The sequence below is a fragment of the Ictalurus punctatus genome, chromosome 13 (genome assembly GCF_001660625.3).
Source record: "Ictalurus punctatus breed USDA103 chromosome 13, Coco_2.0, whole genome shotgun sequence".
Taxonomy (NCBI): Eukaryota; Metazoa; Chordata; class Actinopteri; order Siluriformes; family Ictaluridae; genus Ictalurus; species Ictalurus punctatus.
Window position 1 is genome coordinate 12,785,246 of NC_030428.2, and position 19,915 is coordinate 12,805,160.

A 19,915-nucleotide genomic window follows, 5' to 3' on the forward strand; every position below is an offset into this window, starting at 1 on the left:
TGGAATTTGTTGAAGTACCTGAAAGACGGTCCCTATATCATGTTTGTTTGAGGCAGCTGGCATTGTGGCCATGAAACCAGCTAACGTTATGCTTAATGTAATGTTAGCGATAGCCAGTTATCTGTTAACAACGCTAACGCATTGCAGTGTTATAAACTACCTCCGAATGGGCCATCATCCATCACCATTCAGCCCGTGTCCTGTCAGCTAAATGTAGCCTAACGTCACTAATAATTATTCACATGTTCATGCTTTTAATAAATCTTTCTGTCCTGCCACCATATCAGTGAATTTAAACTAATGCTTGCATTCAGAGTATAATGTGTGTGTGTGTGTGTGTGTGTGTGTAAACACACATGTTTAAGGAGTGCACCTTAGCACTTGTAGCCTCCAGTGTTTTATAAGTTATTGTCAGACAGTGTTTGATAACTAAAATCTGTCCCTCTCTCGGTCTTTCTCTCTGTCCCTCACACTCTCTGTCTCTGTCTCTGTCTCTCTCTCTCTCTCTCTCTCTCTCTCTCAGTATCAGCCAGAGATGTCCGCCAGTAGAGTTTTTAAATTTATTTTTATACCACACCATGGTATCGAGTACTTTTGGTGGTATCGGTACCGACTACTAGATTTTTGGTATCGTGACATCCCTACAACATACACAGACACACACACACACACACACACACACACACACACACACACACACACACACACACACACCTTCTGGACAAACAACATGCTCAGCAAACTTTTTATGTAAAGTTATATTTTAATGAAATATGACATAAAAATTAACAAAAACTTTCACATTGCTATCATTTTTTTTAGCAATGAAATACGAAGATGATGTCATTATGACTACTATTTGTGACGCATTAACACCTTTTAAAGTGTTTAAAAACATCAGCAGAGTGAAGGGAAAAACAGAAGAAACGGCCTAACATTAATAAAGAAGAACAGGCGAAATGTCTGGAAATTGGAGCAATTCAAAAACGAAGGAACTGTTGTTGATTAACGGTGAACGATGTTCTTTGTCCGATGAATGCCCCGTTACATTAGGAGATCATTAGGAGGTCATTTATGAATGAGTCATAAGAACACCGAGTACATAAAGAGAAGACACACATGAAAAACAAGCTCAAGTGTTATAAAAGGAAAGTCCACTTAATCTACTGTATACGAAATGTTTGTCCTGTTATACACTATGCAAAGGGATCTTAGGGATCATGGCAAATATAAATCCTGATTTAAATACTGTTTGAAGACCATAAGATCCCAAGCATTACTGGTAAAGGAATACTAATAATGTTTTGAATGGTTTAACAGGCGGCACATTAATAGTTTGTATGACCTTGCTCATGCACGGCTCTTGGTTATAACCCTGGCCATATGTACAGTATATCTCCTGATCTCACTGATAACACAGAGCAGCAGGGTTACATCCCACTGGCAGAGTTCATGACCACGTCCAAGATTAGAAAGCATTTTGTGTTTGTGTGCATGACTGAGAGAGCAAGACAGTAAGAGTTATTGATTGTAGACAGAGCTAACCTATGGAGGGACACAGTGGCGTGAGCAGAGAGAGCCTGCATTGTAGAGATAGAGAAAGGGAACATGATGATTTACTAGGTGTGGAAGGAGATTGTGTGTGTGTGTGTGTGTGTGTACTCACTGGGCCTCGTAGGTCGATAAGCTCCTGTCTCATCTGGCCAATCAGGTTGTCTTTAGCCATAAGTAAACGATACAGCCTCTCGTTGAATTCTATTAGCTCACCATGCATCTCAGCCACCTATAAAACACACACACACACACACACACACACACACACACAGGATCACTGTAGGAGCTCAAGCTCTGAGCCAGTGATTGAGTTCAAATCTCCAGACAGGGCCACAACTACTTGGATAGTGTCCTCTCTCAATTGTACAGTGCTGTGAAAAAGTATTTTAAAGTGACTTCTTGTTTTTGTGTAGATCTCATAGCAAACTGTTTCAGAAATTAAAACTATATGTAAGATAAAACACAGCCAACCTGAGTAAACACAAAATACAGTTTTTAAATGATAAGGTTATTTATTGAAGCAAAAACAGTTATCCAATCCAACTGGGCCTGTGTGAAAATGTATTTGCCCCGTAGTTACTAATTCCACAAATCTATGAAACTGCATTCATAACAGGATTCGGCTGGACTAGAAACAACCAGACCTGATTACTGCAAACCCTGTTCAATCAAATCAACATAAATCAAATCAAAATCAACCAGAAGTTGCCAACCTTCCAAAATTCCTCCAAGAGCACAGCAAAGACTCATCCAGGAAGTCACAAAAGAGGCAAGGACAATACCAAAGGAACTACAGGCCTCTCTTGCATCAATAAAGGTCACTGTTCATGACTCCGCTATCAGAAAGACTCTGGGTAAAAATGGCATCCAGGAGAGATTGGTGAGGTGAAAACCACTGCTAACCCAGAAGAACATTAAGCCTCATCTGAATTTCACCAAAACACACTTTGATGATCCTCAAACCTTTTGGGGAGAATGTTCTGTGGATTGAGGAGTTAAAAGTGGAACTGTTTGGAAGACAGGGTTCCCGTTACATCTGGTATAAACCAAACACAGAATTCCACAAAAAGAACATCATACCTACAGTCAAGCATGGTGGAGGTAGTGTGATGGTGTGGGGATGCTCTGCTGCTTCAGGGCCTGGGCCACTTGCAATAATTGAGCGAAACATGAATTCTGCTCTCTACCAGAAAATCCTAAAGTTTTCTCAAGTTGCCTTTCTTTTGTGTTGTATTTAGTTTGAAGAACTAAAACTATTTTCTTTGAAATATACACAAAACCAGAAAAAAAAAAAAAATCAAGCAAATACTTTTTCACAGCACTGTGCGTCCCTTTGAGTTAAAGCATCTGCCGAATGTAAAATCCAATGCCTTGACCACTGAAAGAGGAAACACACACATCTAAGCAAGCAGTCATGTGGAAAAACCCATTAAAACACATAATATAACCCATTAAAATAACAGTATGGCAAAACCGTTATGGTGGTCAATTGAGGGACGTAGTGTATCTCTCACAGGAGGGGGGCTCCTCATTAGAGCCAGTTGCACAGCTGCCAGCCGGCTCATCAACTGTCGCAACACCTAAGTGACGGAGACGGCAAGACAGCACCATGCCAAGCAACCCAAGCCAGCATTCATTTGCTTATGGAAATCATGTGTCAATGTACATTTGGAAAGGTAACGCCACACCTGACAGATGAATTATGTCAATTCTGGCGTGTTTGTTGGTGTCCCTTCCTATAGAGTATTTTAATAACCTAACATAGAAACCTGGTGCACACCAATCTGAAAATCAGAGACACTTTCCGAATAAAACCCCCCCAAAAAAACCACAAAATCACAAATGACATGTGGCTTCATGGTTTAGCAAAAGTGATGGATACAGGAATTACAGGTCATGCCATCTAATTATAATGAAGTGAAACAGTAAGAAACCTGTGTGGCATTCAGCTGCGTTCTGCCTTCTTTAACAAGGTTACAAACAGATGAGTTTTTACACACAACAAACTTGGGGACAAGAAAATCTCTAAACAAAACAAGGCAAAAGCTTATTACAGTCTCAAATATTAGGCAAAAGTGCAACAATTTCGGTTGGAGTTAAATTACTCAACGATGATTTAAATCACTGACTTCATACAGTACTTCTCACACATAGTGACATTGTTACGATTTGGACGTAATGAAGGTTAGGACAGATGCAAGTGCGGATAAGAGCCTTTAATAAAGAGAGGCAGGCAGACTAATCCAAATCATGAGACAATAGCGTGGTCAAAAACAGGCAATGGGTCACATGATCTGCAAACAGGCACAAACGAGGCAAGGAAGGAATCGAGAACGAGAAACAAGAAACAATCAAAGATCAAAGAACATGAATCAAAACGAGGAACAGGGTGCAAGCGCTTGGTATGGTGATAACACTCAATACTTCGCAAGGATTGAATGCCTCGAAAGTCCTTTAAGAATGTGGTGTGACTGGATGCAGGTGTGCGCGATTAGAAACCTTGATGTTTGTAGGCCGCAGTGCAGGATGGGAAATGTAGTCACTGGTTTGCTGTGATATGACAAACATCATGCACTTGTTTACTTCTTTTATCATGTCCAAGTTTCCCGAGTGCTGTACATTTTCACTTACACCAGAGGACAGAAAAGCAGCACAATTTCTAACACTGCATGGGTCAAGATTAATAGCACTCGTAAAACACTGTGAACTTACATGTATATTAAACCATCATGTGTTCACTACTCTCTGTGACATGCCTTTAAACATGGTTTGGAAAATATTAAGTAATTACAAAATATCATTAGATGTCCATTCAATTGAAGCATCTATTTAAACATGTACTGTAATTAACTGACAGTGCAGAGGTCATGAAGACATTATCCGTTTTTTGCTGGATCATAGTAACCATCATTATTAATGGTGCGGTAAATGATTACTATGGTTTAGCTATAATTTCAAAATTTAACAAAGATGACATATTAAAGTGCTCTGCACTGATTGCAAATCATTTTAAAGCTCGTGGACATTAGCATGTATGTCTTTTCTGTCTCAGTGCTGTCACCTTTCGCTACTTTTAACATTCTGAGACCCTCACAAGCAAGATTCAACAAGTTTCGATTACACCTCAGGTCGCACCCATACTTTCGCACAATTAGCAGACACAAACTCTGAAAATGATTATGAACAGTTAGTGCAGAGCTAAGTGTACACAATGTTAGAAAAACATTTCCGGGATAGTATTTTGTAATTACACGAAGAAAAAAAAAAAAGTGATCTCTCACAAACATCTCCAGCACAAGTGGACAAATCCCGCTGTTTTTTCAGCAGACAAGAAGAAGTGATGTACTGGCCTATGCAGTTGCACGCATGCGTTTAGAGAAATCAAGTGTGTTACAATCGTGCCAGTTCTCCCTCTATTAGGTGTAGATGGCGTAGATATATAGTTTTTTAAAAATATTAAAGCCACTGCGGGGCATGGTGGCTTCGTTAGCATGTTTTCCTCACACCTACAGGGTTGGGAGTTCGAATTCCGACTCCGCCCTGTGTGTGTGTGTGTGTGTGTGTGTGTGTGTGTGTGTGTGTGTGTGTGTGTGCGCGGAGTTCGCATGTTCTCCCAGTGCTTCGGGGGTTTCCTCTGGGTACTCCGCTTTCCTCCCCCAGCCCAAAGACATGCGTTGTAGGCTGATTTCATTTCTAAATTGTCGGTAGTGTGCCAGTGTGTACACGACGGATGGATGGATGGATGGATGGATGGATGGATGGATGAAAGCCATTAGGCCTGTGTGTCAGCATATTTTTCCCCCACAGACTACTCGGAATACGATTCCTTAAAGAGCTTTCTTCGAGCATGAAGATGTTTTTGCAAGTCTCTTGTCGGACATGTATAGAGCGACTCCACAAATCTCTTCAGCTCATAAAACATGTTGGTACTACAGAGCTTGGAAGACTAGCAAGATGAAAATCAACCAGCTGAAGTCAAAAGGTTTCAAACTCGCTACTCCCAGTTGAAGAGGAAGTGGTTCTGAAGGGAGATGGAAATGATGCACTGGCTGAAGCACATCACTCGCATAACTGTATGAAAGCGCAGTAGTACCCTAAATGACTGCAGCCTCCAGAAGCCAGAGCTTTGAAGATACCATCATGGGTGAGCTTCAAGTAAAATCACATATATTTCACTCTGTGTGTGTGTGTGTGTGTGTGTGTGTGTTTAAGCAGCCTACTGTATGCCAGACACAGCCTGTATACTCAGGAGCAACATGTGAGTACTGTTGCATCTCCAACACCCACACACAGTGGCAAGCTGCTCCACCACCACAACACACACACTCTCTCTCTCTCAATTTAATTATTTATTTGGTACCCAAGCTTTCAAATGGGACATTAAAAATGGGAATTAATTTTAAGCGTGAAGGAACCCAATTAATTTTCTCTGAAAGTGTGTGTGTGTGTGTGTGTGTGTGTGTGTGTGTGTGTGTGTGTGTGTGTGAGAGAGAGAGGATGAGAAAGGGACCTGTTCACAGTCAGGAAGAGTGTATTTTCACTTTAACTGCCTACAATCTGCCAAAAAGACTGACAGGTCACAGCATTCAGACAGCATATCAAAGCGCATTACTGCTTATTGCTGCAGGCCAAAGTGTCCGTCTACATCTCTGCTGTCTTATCCTAATTGCATCTTGCCAGGACACTTCAGCGAAACCTAAACAATAATGCCACAATCAACCGAGTTTATCAATCAATGGAATAGAAACGCTTTCGCACAGGAAGCAGCCAATATTCACAGTTAATTTGCTGCTAAAAAGTGTGAATCCAGGTGAGCCCAGGGTGAGATTCAGCAGCGCTAGCAGATCCTGTTTCTGACTGGTAATGTGCTCATAACAATGCAATATGCAGAGAGCATGGTGAGAGCTTCAACAAACCTTCAAAAGCACTTTTTCTTTTTTATTGCTGGAGCTCTGTTTGCCAAAACAGGCAATGACAGAGTAAGAATGAACATTTAAAAATTGTTCAGGAATGGGGTGAGAAGGGGAGAAACTTTCAAAAGGAATTCATTTAGGTGAGAACACCAACTTATTTCAGCAAGGCTCCTGACTTTAAAAAAAAAAAAAAAAAAAAAGTTTCTTCCAAAAACCTACTCGTCAAAACCAAAAAGCATAAACTCCATTATGCTCCATTCCAAGCCAATTTACACTCCATCTTCCCCATGAGGTAAAAGTAATATCAGTGACAAACTCACTAAGGTTGAGACAGCTTAAATAACAACAACAACAACAACAACAAAAATAAAAAATGGGGGGGGAATCCCAGTAATACCAGGTTATGTGCTGTGTCCTGTTTCCTGGGCATGAGTTGTAGCATTGTGCGGTTTGTAGCTCTCCAGAATCAGGTACAATTGAATTAGAGAGAGAGAGAGAGAGAGAGAGAGAGAGAGAGAGAGAGAGAGAGAGAGAGAGAGAGAGAGAGAGAGAGAGAGAAATCTACTCTCATACCATCTACTGGATAAACACAGAGATCAGCTCTACAGTAATAGGCACTACACACTTGAAACAACATTCAGCAAGAGACATTCAGCATCTTTACAAAGACCCAGAAGGTTGACGCTCTAGTACACAGCCCAGACAGCCCCCACGGAACACAAGAAGACCCAGCCTCCACATCAAATACCACACACCCTGAACTAGTCCTGATGTTACCACTACCGTGCACTCTCGAAACATCACCGCCAGTTACCCCACTTCTGAAGCCACACCAGCACAAAAGATCAGCAGGTCAACAATCTCACAGCCCAACAGACCAATAGCATCACAGCCCAACAAGCCAATAACCTCACAACCCAACAAGCCAATAACCCAACATCCTCACAGCGCAACAGCCCAATAGCATCACAACCCAACAGACCAATAACCTCACAACCCAACAAGCCAATAACCCAACATCCTCACAGCCCAACAGCCCAATAGCATCACAACCCAACAGACCAATAACCTCACAACCCAACAAGCCAATAACCTCACAACTCAACAGACCAATAACCTCACAACCCAACAAGTCAATAACCTCACAACCCAACAGACCAATAACCTCACAACCCAACAAGTCAATAACCTCACAACCCAACAGACCAATAACCTCACAACCCAACAAGTCAATAACCTCACAACCCAACAGACCAATAACCTCACAACCCAACAAGCCAATAACCTCACAACCCAACAAGCCAATAACCAAACATCCTCACAGCCCAACAGCCCAATAGCATCACAACCCAACAAGCCAATAACCAAACATCCTCACAGCCCAACAGCCCAATAGCATCACAACCCAACAAGCCAATAACCAAACATCCTCACAGCCCAACAGCCCAATAGCATCACAACCCAACAAGCCAATAACCAAACATCCTCACAGCCCAACAGCCCAATAGCATCACAACCCAACAAGCCAATAACCTCACAACCCAACTGCTGTGCCATGATGGGCAGCAGAGCTACACCACAGCAGTGAAGAATGCGGCCAGCAGCATTTCTGCAGCTCTAGAAAAGATCAAACAGCTGTTCACCCTCATCCGCACCAGACTGTTCAGCTAAGAGCCATGCTCAACATAAACACCTCATCTCTAAACATAGCACTAAAATTACATTTATAAACACGTCAGTTACTAATTTACATAAATAATCTAGTTCATCACTTATTTTAAGACTTATTTTCAATTTGTGGATTTCATTTTATTTAAAGAACAAGACCACAATCTCCATATTGGACCATTCAATGCATCAGATCCTCGCTGTCAGAGTGGAAAAGAGAAAAACCATGGAATCTAAAGCAATCCCAGAGTGCAGAAATGCATACACTATTAGACTTCTTTCTCTAATCTACATAGAAATCTAAAAGAAATAGTATGCGGTTTTTCACAGAATGGCACAATGCAGGAAAAAATATTTCTTAGGGAAATGATCCTTCCAAACAGACCCAAGCACATTATTGTTCATCATTGTGATGCATTAAGCTATATAAATCTACATCAGAGTAAAAAAAAATAGTCCAATACACACAAGCACAACTGACACTAATTGAGTCAATAAACACAAATAGTATCTGGATGCACATCACTGTAAAATCACTTCATAATCAAATAACCATTGAAAGAAGACCTGAAAAATACAACTTAAAGAAACTGAGCACATTAGAATTGGCAATAAAAGACTCCCAGAATCCTCTGGACTCCCCAATTACTGAGCACAAACAAATGATCTGCTCTTAAACAAAAAAGCTAGTGGACCTGATGGCATCCTAAATGAACTGATCGAGCTCAAGCAAACAAGTTCAATTAGCTGTTATTCTTCTGAATGTGATCCGGAATGTGCGTTATTTCCACGAAGTCATGATTTGGAGTTTCTGTTATAACATCTATTATAAAGATAGATTCGACCCCAACAATTCCAGACACATCTGTGTGAACAGTAACCTGGGGAATGTTTTCAGCAGTACGTTCATTCAAGAATGATCAACTTCCTTAGGGAACACAGTGTCCAGAGTAACTAACATCACCCCAACACCACGCTAACACACACCCAACACCGCGCTAACACACACCCAACAAGGCGCTAACACACACCCCAACACCACGCTAACACACACCCAACACCGCGCTAACACACACCCCAACACCGCGCTAACACCCCCCCCAGCACCACGCTAACACACCCCCAACACCGCACTAACACACACCCCAACACCGCGCTAACACACACCCAACACCGCGCTAACACACACCCAACAAGGCGCTAACACACACCCCAACACCACGCTAACACACACCCAACACCGCGCTAACACACCCCCCAACACCGCGCTAACACACACCCAACACCGCGCTAACACACACCCAACAAGGCGCTAACACACACCCCAACACCACGCTAACACACACCCAACACCGCGCTAACACACCCCCCAGCACCGCACTAACACACACCCAACACCGCACTAACACACACCCAACACCGCGCTAACACACACCCCAACACCGCGCTAACACACCCCCCAGCACCGCACTAACACACACCCAACACCGCGCTAACACACACCCAACACCGCGCTAACACACACCCCAACACCGCGCTAACACACCCCCCAGCACCGCGCTAACACACACCCAACACCGCGCTAACACACACCCAACACCGCGCTAACACACACCCCAACACCGCGCTAACACACCCCCCAGCACCGCGCTAACACACACCCCAACACCGCGCTAACACACACCCCAACACCGCGCTAACACACACCCCAACACCGCGCTAACACACACCCCAACACCGCGCTAACACACACCCAACACCGCGCTAACACACACCCCAACACCGCGCTAACACACCCCCCAGCACCGCGCTAACACACACCCAACACCGCGCTAACACACACCCAACACCGCGCTAACACACACCCCAACACCGCGCTAACACACACCCCAACACCGCGCTAACACACACCCAACACCGCGCTAACACACACCCAACACCGCGCTAACACACACCCAACACCGCGCTAACACACACCCCAACACCGCGCTAACACACACCCCAACAAGGCGCTAACACACACCCAACACCGCGCTAACACACCCCCCAACACCGCGCTAACACACACCCAACACCGCGCTAACACACACCCAACACCGCGCTAACACACCCCCCAACACCGCGCTAACACACCCCCCAACACCGCGCTAACACACACCCAACACCGCGCTAACACACACCCAACACCGCGCTAACACACACCCAACACCGCGCTAACACACACCCCAACACCGCGCTAACACACACCCCAACAAGGCGCTAACACACACCCAACACCGCGCTAACACACACCCCAACACCGCGCTAACACACACCCAACACCGCGCTAACACACACCCAACACCGCGCTAACACACCCCCAACACCGCGCTAACACACACCCAACACCGCGCTAACACACCCCCCAGCACCGCGCTAACACACCCCCCAGCACCGCACTAACACACCCCCCCAGCACCGCACTAACACACCCCCCCAGCACCGCACTAACACACCCCCCAGCACCGCACTAACACACCCCCCCAGCACCGCACTAACACACCCCCCAGCACCGCACTAACACACCCCCCCAGCACCGCACTAACACACCCCCCCGCACCGCACTAACACACCCCCCAATACCACACTAACACACCCCCCCAGCACCGCACTAACACACCCCCCCAGCACCGCACTAACACACCCCCCCAGCACCGCACTAACACACCCCCCAACACCGCACTAACACACCCCCCCAGCACCGCACTAACACACACCCCAACACCGCGCTAACACACACCCCCAGCACCGCGCTAACACACACCCCAACACCGCGCTAACACCCCCCCCCAGCACCACGCTAACACACCCCCCAATACCACACTAACACACCCCCCAACACTGCATTGCATCAGGACCAGATGAACAGAACAGAGTTAAAAAAACAAAGCTATGTGAACCACTGGGAAAGCCAAACGCCAGCAGAGTAAAATGCAGAGCTTTCTGGCCCTAAAACAAAAGTACACTACAGCAGATAACCTGATCACCATGACTGAGATCAAACAAGCTTGCCATCTAGATGGACCTATATAAGAAATCCTGGCTACCTACAGAGCAGCGTGTACACACGGTCAACCAGCGATGCTGTGGAGAACTATCCATCTGTAAATATATGAGAAATCAACTTTAAAACATTTTGGATTGTGCATCCTCAGTTCTACAACTTCACCAGCACTAAAACTGTCCCAACCTGTACATATCCAAACACTCAGTGTTTACTGTGTATTTATGATTGTTCTTTTTTTTTATTTTTTTTTTTTTATTGATTTAAGTACCTCCTTATCTCAATACTGTAACTGCTACAATCAACATGTGAATTCAGCTAAACTGAATTCAATTGAAGTGAGAGAGACACAGAAACATGAATCTGAGCTGTCCTGAATAGCAAAGAGCCTAAGCACGTCTGAGAGCAGTGTGGCCTGATGCAGCTTTAATGCCTGTAATTGGATGTGAAACAAGTTTGAGGCACAAACAGGGAGAACAGGCTTAGTAAACACAAACAGTCCTGTACTGGCAGGAGAGGGAGTGTGTGTTTCAGCGTACGAGATAGTGAGAAAAGTGAATGAGAGAGAGAGAGAGAGAGAGAGAGAGAGAGAGAGAGAGAGAGAGAGAGAATGATTGCTAGTGTCAGTGTCTACTCCAGCAGGTTCACTCTGACAGAGAGGGTTTAGCAGCTGGCCAAAAAGATCCTAATAAGAAAAGAAAAAAAATCAGTGGGAGCAGAAGAGTACAGCAGGAGGAGGTACTGTCTGAAATATCAGAACAAAGCCTAAGGAGAGAGGAGGGGAGAGAGAGAGAGTGCGTGAGAGAGCGAGAGAGAGAACGAAACAAAGTGAAACCAACAGAGATGATTTTTTTTTTTAAAAAGGAAAAATGGGGAAAAGTTGCTAGAAATGCAGTATCACTTACATCAACCCTGTACTTATCCATAATACATACTGCTTTCCGGCGCATCAACTTAACATTCATCATCTCATTAGTTCATCACTCATCTTCATTAAGCAAACATATACAGTTTATGAACATTACAGCTTCCTCATGTTATTATAATCATGCTCATCATGGACCAGTTAATGACTCCTATATCCATCACTCAAACAAATGATCATTTTGTGATCATTATAGAATAGTGTGATCAGTAAGAAGATGGCATGATGCATAACGTCATAAACTGTTCCCATATCCATTTGAGAAAAATAAATGGCAGATGATGACTCACTAGTGGAGCATTATACCAACGGCTGAAAAAACGAGCGTTAAAACATGCAGTACTATGAATGAGAGGGAGGAGGACAGATAGTCAGTGACAGATTTACACTGGTACAGGTTTATACGAGTGAAAAGTTTAGAACATCGCCTGGACTTTTCCAGTCTTCAGCTGTCCAGTTTCAGTGAGCCTGTGCCCACTGTAGCCTCACATTACTGCTCTTGGCTGACAGGAGCAGAACCTGACGTGGGCTTCTGCTGTTGTAGCTCCTCTGCCTCAAGGCTCGATGTGTTGTGTATTTTGAAACGCTTTTCGGCTCAGCGCAGTTGTAAAGAGTCATTACTTCGATTCTTTTAGCCTTCCTGTTAGCCTGAACCCATCTCGCCATTCACCTTTGCACGCTTTTATTGACAAAAAGCTCAAATTACTCTTTTGATTTAAACCTTTGAAGTTTACCGAAGGTATCACTCAACAAATTTAGAAGTTTTCCAAAAGACATGCCCTCAGATGGTGTTCTGATGATGGTCATGAACAGCGCTGTCTAACACTTTGGTCCAAAATCTTCCATAGGTGTTTAATTGAGTTGAGACCTGGTGACAGAAGACCATGGCATATGACTGATTTACATCATTTTCACACTCATCAACCGTTCAGTGAGCCCTCATGCCCTTGTATGGGGACACTGTCATCCTGGGGGAAAAAAAATATGTTTCATCTTCATAGGATGAAGGGTCAGGGTCATATTCTGAACAGTCAGAATAACTTTGCATTGATTTGCAGTCACCCTTCATGTCTTGTGCATTCTGAGACGCTTTTCTGCTCAGCACGCTTGTAACATGTAGATATTTCAGTTACTTAACCTTCCCGTGATCTTACCTGTTCGCTTCATAAACGGACCCAAACCATGTCATATCAGATTATTATAATTAGAGATGCACCTATACTAAAGTTCTCAGCCGACACCGATTATTCAGAGTGATATCGGCCGATACCGATAGCAATACCGATAGATCTGCCTTTTAGACCTTCCTTTAAATGAATAATCATTAATTCCACAATTCTGAAAGAAATGCAAATAAAAACTTTATTCTCTCCATTTCAAGTTGTTTCACAGTAACTGGTCTCATAAACAAAAAACTCATTACTCTAATTAACATGAACACATGAACTCAATTTTGAAGATTAAAGAATTTCTTCACTTATTGAATGTTATTAATTCATATTAACATTGACTGAATTCTAAAAACCTCCTGTTAGTCTCACATTCACTCTCCACAAACAAAAGCATTTCTACTTCATCACTGACATCAAACTGATAATATATAATATAAGCTTTTTTTATATATATATTAACATTAACTAGATACAAAATATACTACTCTACAAATATATTTTTCTGGGCAGTATATACTACTTTTTTGCCACTCATCTTCATTTAAGTCTTTCAATGGTGAACTGGCCCTTTAATTCAGCGCAAGCAGCACGGGGGGGGGGATGACTCGACACCAAACTCCCGTTTCACTGCTGCTCATTCCCGGTGTAAAATGTTAGCGGTGCAGAGATTACAGATTACAAAGTGTAGTTTTGTCGTCATTCCACACAAGAGACATCATCTTTACACACAGCACGAAATCGATGTGTTTTCCCGCCGTCTTTTGCTTGACAGGATAAAATCGGCCCTGATCATCGGATGTTTTTAAACTATCGGCCGACAGCGGGGAAAATAGCCTTTATTGGCCGATACATCGGTGCATCTCTAATTATAATACATTACATTAAAATACATTCTAATTATCTTGCTTTTTTTTTTTTTTTTTAAGGTTTATATACATTTGTTGTGAGGATTTGAGTACTCCTGTGTTTTACAGTGTAGCTGAAATCTAATTTATGATTGACAGATCCACTCTAATGCTAGTGGTCTTTGCTCACGGCATCAGGTGCATGAAATTTGTGACTAGTTTGTGATCTCAGGAAGCCCAAAGCCTTTCGGTTACATTACACTAAATGTAAAAATGTGGCAGTTTTAATGCTGCAGCACGTAATTCTTTAAGCCAATGCGTAAGTTGCTTTTCTAGTTTTGCTCCAGCACAACAGAAACAGTATTTATAGTGGTTGACATTTTTTTACAGTATCCCATTTATACTGCCCAACACTCATTTGCATAATTCTTTGAAATTCACTCAACATATGCCAAAGAATAGCAAGCATATGTTTCAAGACAATACAGGACAGCTCTATCCCCTTAGTGTAGTCACTAAAAGCACACGAGACAGATGCCTTGACTGAGAGCTATACCAGTAAAGACCACACAAAAACCTGCTCTCCTAACCTCGAAAAACAGCCATAATCATTACGAAACTCCTGAAGTCTTTATGTGCTAGAGCACAGCCTGAATCAGACAAACGAGGGCTGTTGGCTCACTTAAGTATCATTATATGCTGATGCTTAGCTACTCTCCATTAATCAGCACACAGCCTACTCACCCGGTCCTTATTTACGACTTCATTAATGAACACTGCCATCAGAGGAAATCTGCAAGAGGTCATGCCCCAGACCGCATCACCTAGTAGTTTTCTTGAGGACAGCGTTGTGAGTCATAACTGCATTTAAACGTTTTACACCCAAAGGGAGAACATGCATACTCTGTGACTACTTCATTAGGTACAACTCTCTAGCCATGTGTACATGTGTAGTAGAATCACATGATACTATATGTGTATGAAAGTGAGAGAAAGACAGCAACACAAAACCCCACAGATGTCCATATAGTGCTTTCTCTTAAAACTAGGTCATAGCCAGTAGCAGGCAAGCAAATATAATGAGGCAGGAGCACGCAGTACGTTGCAAAATTGTAAGTAAAGAAAGAGACACATTAGGCACAAGAGAGACAACTGGGCAGCAAACAAAATGTGAAGTGATGACAAAGCTGCTGAAAAGGCGCACAGTCCTCAAACTACTCCAAAGGGCCTTCAAACACCAAGCAGAACTACAGCTAACCAGAGCTGACTGAATATCGCCTAGCACGTTTTCACTCAAAGATACTGTAAATACTGCTTATGGCTGACATTCATGCACATCCTGTGTCTGTGTGAAAGGAAATAACGCTATAACAGAAGGAAACAATAGTTTCTATCCATAATTTTAAAATAATAATAATAATAATAATAATAATAATAATAATGATAAAAAAAAGAAACATATACTACTGCACTAAGTATTATGTTGTATAAGGTCTAGCCTATGCTACCTACAGTATAACAATATTAGTGCCCATAAAGGAGTGTTATTTTTTTTTACATACTACTTAGTGTAGTGGGATGTAGTTTGAAATACAGTCAAACAAACTAAATTTAATATTTTTGTCTGAGAATCTGAATGAACAGAATTTAAAAGCATTGCAAAAACATAGCTAGCTACAAGAGATGAGCAGATACTTTGTGTGTGTTCACCAGAGTCTCTGCTCACTACGTTCATTTCTTCACCTGCTGGTCAGAGGATGCTTTCTCCTTTCAGCCTCCAACACTGACCCAACAACTAGAGTTAACAATGCCTTCACACTGACGCTTGGCCCTGAGCAAAAGGTTCCATCAGGACATGAACAAGTATTTATGAGCTCATATACTTGCACTGCACTTAAACAAAATAAAAACTAAATAAAGATGAATACAAAACGAGACAATCTAATAATAGAGATGAAGACAAAACAAGATTAATGTACTGTTTGTGTGATTTCCATACAAAGGCCGGGTATGTGGGGGGAAAAAAAGCAGTCCGGTGGAATGAATTAACTGAAGCAATAAAAGGGCTGCTGCAGGCTTCATTCCTTTCAAGTAGGAGCTTTCCATAGCGGACATAGAGGTCAAGTATTCAAAACGAAGTTACCACATCACTCCATTTAAATATACCACTACTACACAGCAATGGTATCATTTGAATAAACACAGACCCATCAATCATGTAAAAACAAATAATTGTAACGTGTCTATTATACGCTGTGATGGGTTGGTACCCCATCCAGGGTATCCCCTGCCTTGTGGCCCGAGTTCCCCGAGATAGCCTCCAGGCTCTCCCACAACCCTGTGTAGAATAAGTGGTATGGAGAATGGATGGATGGATGTGTCTATTATGCTTTAATGCAGTGGTGTCCAATCTTATCCGCAAAGGGCCGGTGTGGGTGCAGGTTTTCATTCTAATCAAGCAGGAGCCACACCTGATTCCACCTGTTTAATCAGCAGATCTTGGCTTTCAATAGACTCAGGTGTGGCTTCTGCTTGGTTGGAATGAAAACCTGCATCCACACCGGCCCTTTCAGGATTAGATTGGACACCCCTTCTCTAATGTCATCATCTACTTTTCAGTACACAGCCAACTAACAACTGGCAGATAAACTTTGACCAAAAAAACTGTGGGTATTTAAGCCCGTAAAGAGAAAGGCTTGAGCAGAGAGGTGGCTTCTGTTTGTCAAAGAAAGCATTTGAGGTTGCATCTTAGAAAAACAAGCAGAGCTCCCGAGTGGCACAAAAGAAGAGCATTCGCCCGATCATCCGGAGAGCATAATCTAAAATCCCAATGATGCCACAATCACCCATGGCCAGGAGTCCTAGAGAGAAAAATTGGCCATGCTCTCAGGGAGGGAGAGATGGTATACTCTCTCTCAGCTCCATCAATCACAGCAACACTAGCCAATCATGGGTGTCCGTGAGCTCATGGATGTGGAAGTGGGCGGATTCCTCAGGGTGTGTTATGAGCAGCAGTTTGAAAAGATGCGGTTGGCTGGCTCCTCATGCCTCAGAAGAAGCATGTGATAGCCTTTGCCCTCTCTGGTTGGTAGCTGTTGTGTTAATAGGGCAGAGCTGCCTGATGGGTGGGAACTGGCCATGACAGGTGGCATTAATGCGCTTGCTCTAATATTGTTTCCATAGTAACAGCTCATTCAATTTATGTGGAGTCGACTCTTCACATAATCCAAGGTTAATAATAAACAGATAAAGAAAATGTGTTATTTATCAAAAGAAAAAAAAAATCATCTAATCATTGATAGGGTAAAGCGTTCTATAAGCAGATGTTTATGTAACATTTGTGGAAGGAAGGAAGGAAGGAAGTCTTGAGTGTCAGTAATTTGGTCAGCAAGTTTTACACCATGGGAATGTCTTCAGGACAGAGGACTTCGAACATAACATGGCAAGCTGTTTATGCCTCCTAAAACATAAGTGACAACAGGAACTAACCTGTCTCGCGGACGTTCCACAGCATTAAACATAAATATAAAAACATACAAAAGCATGAAAATTGCAACTGTTGGCAAATCACTGTGGTATATGAGGACTGAAACACATTGGGACATGCAGTTACAGGAAAAGAATCCACTTCAAGGTGGTAAAGGTTTCTATAACAGCACAACCCACTGTGTTTCATTATATAATAAAGTTCAAGAAGACTTTCCCTAAAAACAAGCAGAATCATATTATTAACTAAATAAAACACCAGTTGTGAATTTTTCACCTCAGTTCCCAAAGTCTTTATGTAGATATTCTCTCATTAGCACTATATTCTCTTGCAGAATCCCTTAAGACATCTGTACAAAACAAAACCCAGAACATCATAAACTCTGAGGTTCTAAATCAGTGGTCCTGAACTCTAACACTGGGAGCTCAGTGCACTGTTCACGGTCCTACACGTGGGCCGGGAGTACAGATACGTGAATGAGAAAAACGTGCATTAAGCAGATAATGATAATGAGATAAGTCTTTTTTTTATACACGTATACATTACAGCACAGTGAAATTCTTTTCTTTGCATACCCCAGCATGTTAGGAAGATGTGGTCAGAGTGCAGGGTCAGCCATGATACAGTGCCCCTAAAGCAGAGAGGGTTAAGGGCCTTATTCAGGGGCCCAACAGTGGCAGGTTGGAAGTGCTAGGGCTTGAACCCCCGACCTTCCGATCAGTAACCCATAGCCTTAACCACCAAGCCACCATTGCCACCACTCACTCACTCCCTCCCTCCCTCCCTCTCGGCCAAAATGCATATGAGATAATTTAGTGAAATATATAAACTAGGCCAAAATTTAGTGGAATATATAAACTAGGCCATAACTTAGTGAAATATATAAACTAGGCCAAATGAATAAAATCTCATCTAAAAAGCAATTATGAAAGTGTAGTTCAGTACCATGTGGTGAAACACACTCACCTCGATGAGCTTACGCTCGTAGCTAGCTGCCAGTTCCTCCACATCTGCAACTGACCTGTGCTGCACAGCTGGAGCAGAGCCTTCGCAGTTCCTCAGCATGGGGAGAGCTGCAGGACAGCAAGCATTGCACTGCGTTATTCTAAACCATAAAAACCACTACTGCACTTACAAAAGATACTGAAGACTGCCTGAAGGGAGAAAAAGAGTGGTTTATTGACAAAACAGACAGAATAAAGGATGACTCATTGAATGATGAGTTATTTGGGAAGAACCATTTTCAGTCAGTCGATGTGCAGTGTTCTCCAAATACTCAGAACACACAGAAAAGTGATTTCTTTTTGCCTTCTGAACTTTTTTGCATCAAGAAACTGCTTTGTTCCTTGTAAACATTTCTGAAAACGGTTCATCACTTAATGCTGGTAAACAGAACTCATTTAGCCTGCAAACACAGTACAATCTAATTTCAGAGAAGCACTCAGAACCGGTGGAGACTGAGCTCTACAGATTTCATAAAAGCATGAAGAGTGAGCTTTTCCCCACCCTGCAGACTCAATTAAAAACCTCAATAACTCAACTTTTGACAATGCAAATGCAGTCTCAACCATCCCAAGAGAAAATATGCTATACGGTGAGAGCAGCCAAAGCTCTCCAACCTAAGCCCAAGCCTGAATCGGAGTGAAAAGTGAAAATATTCAATTCCGAGTCTCGTTTTAATCCCCACAAAATAACACTCTGTATTTCCAGCTTTGGAGACAGAGAAATTGATTCGAGGAGATGCGATGGCAGGATTAGGCTGGGCAGGACTGTCGTTAAGTGTCAGTGCAATGCGGAAGTGTCTGATAAGAAGAGGAAGAGACAAAGCCTATGGAAAGTGCAACACTGACGGAGCACATAGACCTACACAGTAAGCCTCAAGGCACGGTAATACCGGACAGCTGTGGAGTCACAGAGTCCCTCTAAGAAGCCTAAAGAAGCACAACAGGCCTGATATGGTCTAAGCATTATCTCAGCACCTGCACACAGTCACCTGCCATTTCAATGTTTAGGCTTATCTTCGCTTTTCAATAGCTGGTGTAGCCTTCTTACGAACAGACAGCTACTGTCAGCAAGTGTGGTGAAAGCACAGCCCACGCTGCCAATTCCAGGCCACCACCAAGCCTGATATGGTGTTCATAAAGAAGGGGTGTGTGTGTGTGTGTGTGTGTGTGTGTGTGTGTGTGTGTGTGTGTGTGTGTGTAAGTTGCCTTGAAACTACAGAAATAGATATGGCTGCTTGTATGCAAACACTGAAACCAATTTGACTGTAATGTTGAACATGCTTGCACTGTGTGTGTGTATATGT

At 42.8% G+C, this 19,915-nt stretch overlaps 1 protein-coding gene across 3 annotated transcripts in view; it reads right to left on the reverse strand.

The window, feature by feature from the left end:
* The window catches only part of snx29 (sorting nexin 29), a 112,396-nt gene that overhangs the window by 48,106 nt on the left and 44,375 nt on the right, over positions 1–19,915 (reverse strand). For all 3 annotated transcript variants that reach the window (XM_047159419.2, XM_017483905.3, XM_047159418.2), the window contains exons 15-16: positions 18,574–18,680; positions 1,667–1,783 (exon numbers count right to left, since the gene is read on the reverse strand). In XM_047159419.2, the coding sequence (XP_047015375.1) occupies positions 1,667–1,783; positions 18,574–18,680 (224 nt within the window). The remainder of the gene's footprint in view (positions 1–1,666; positions 1,784–18,573; positions 18,681–19,915) is intronic.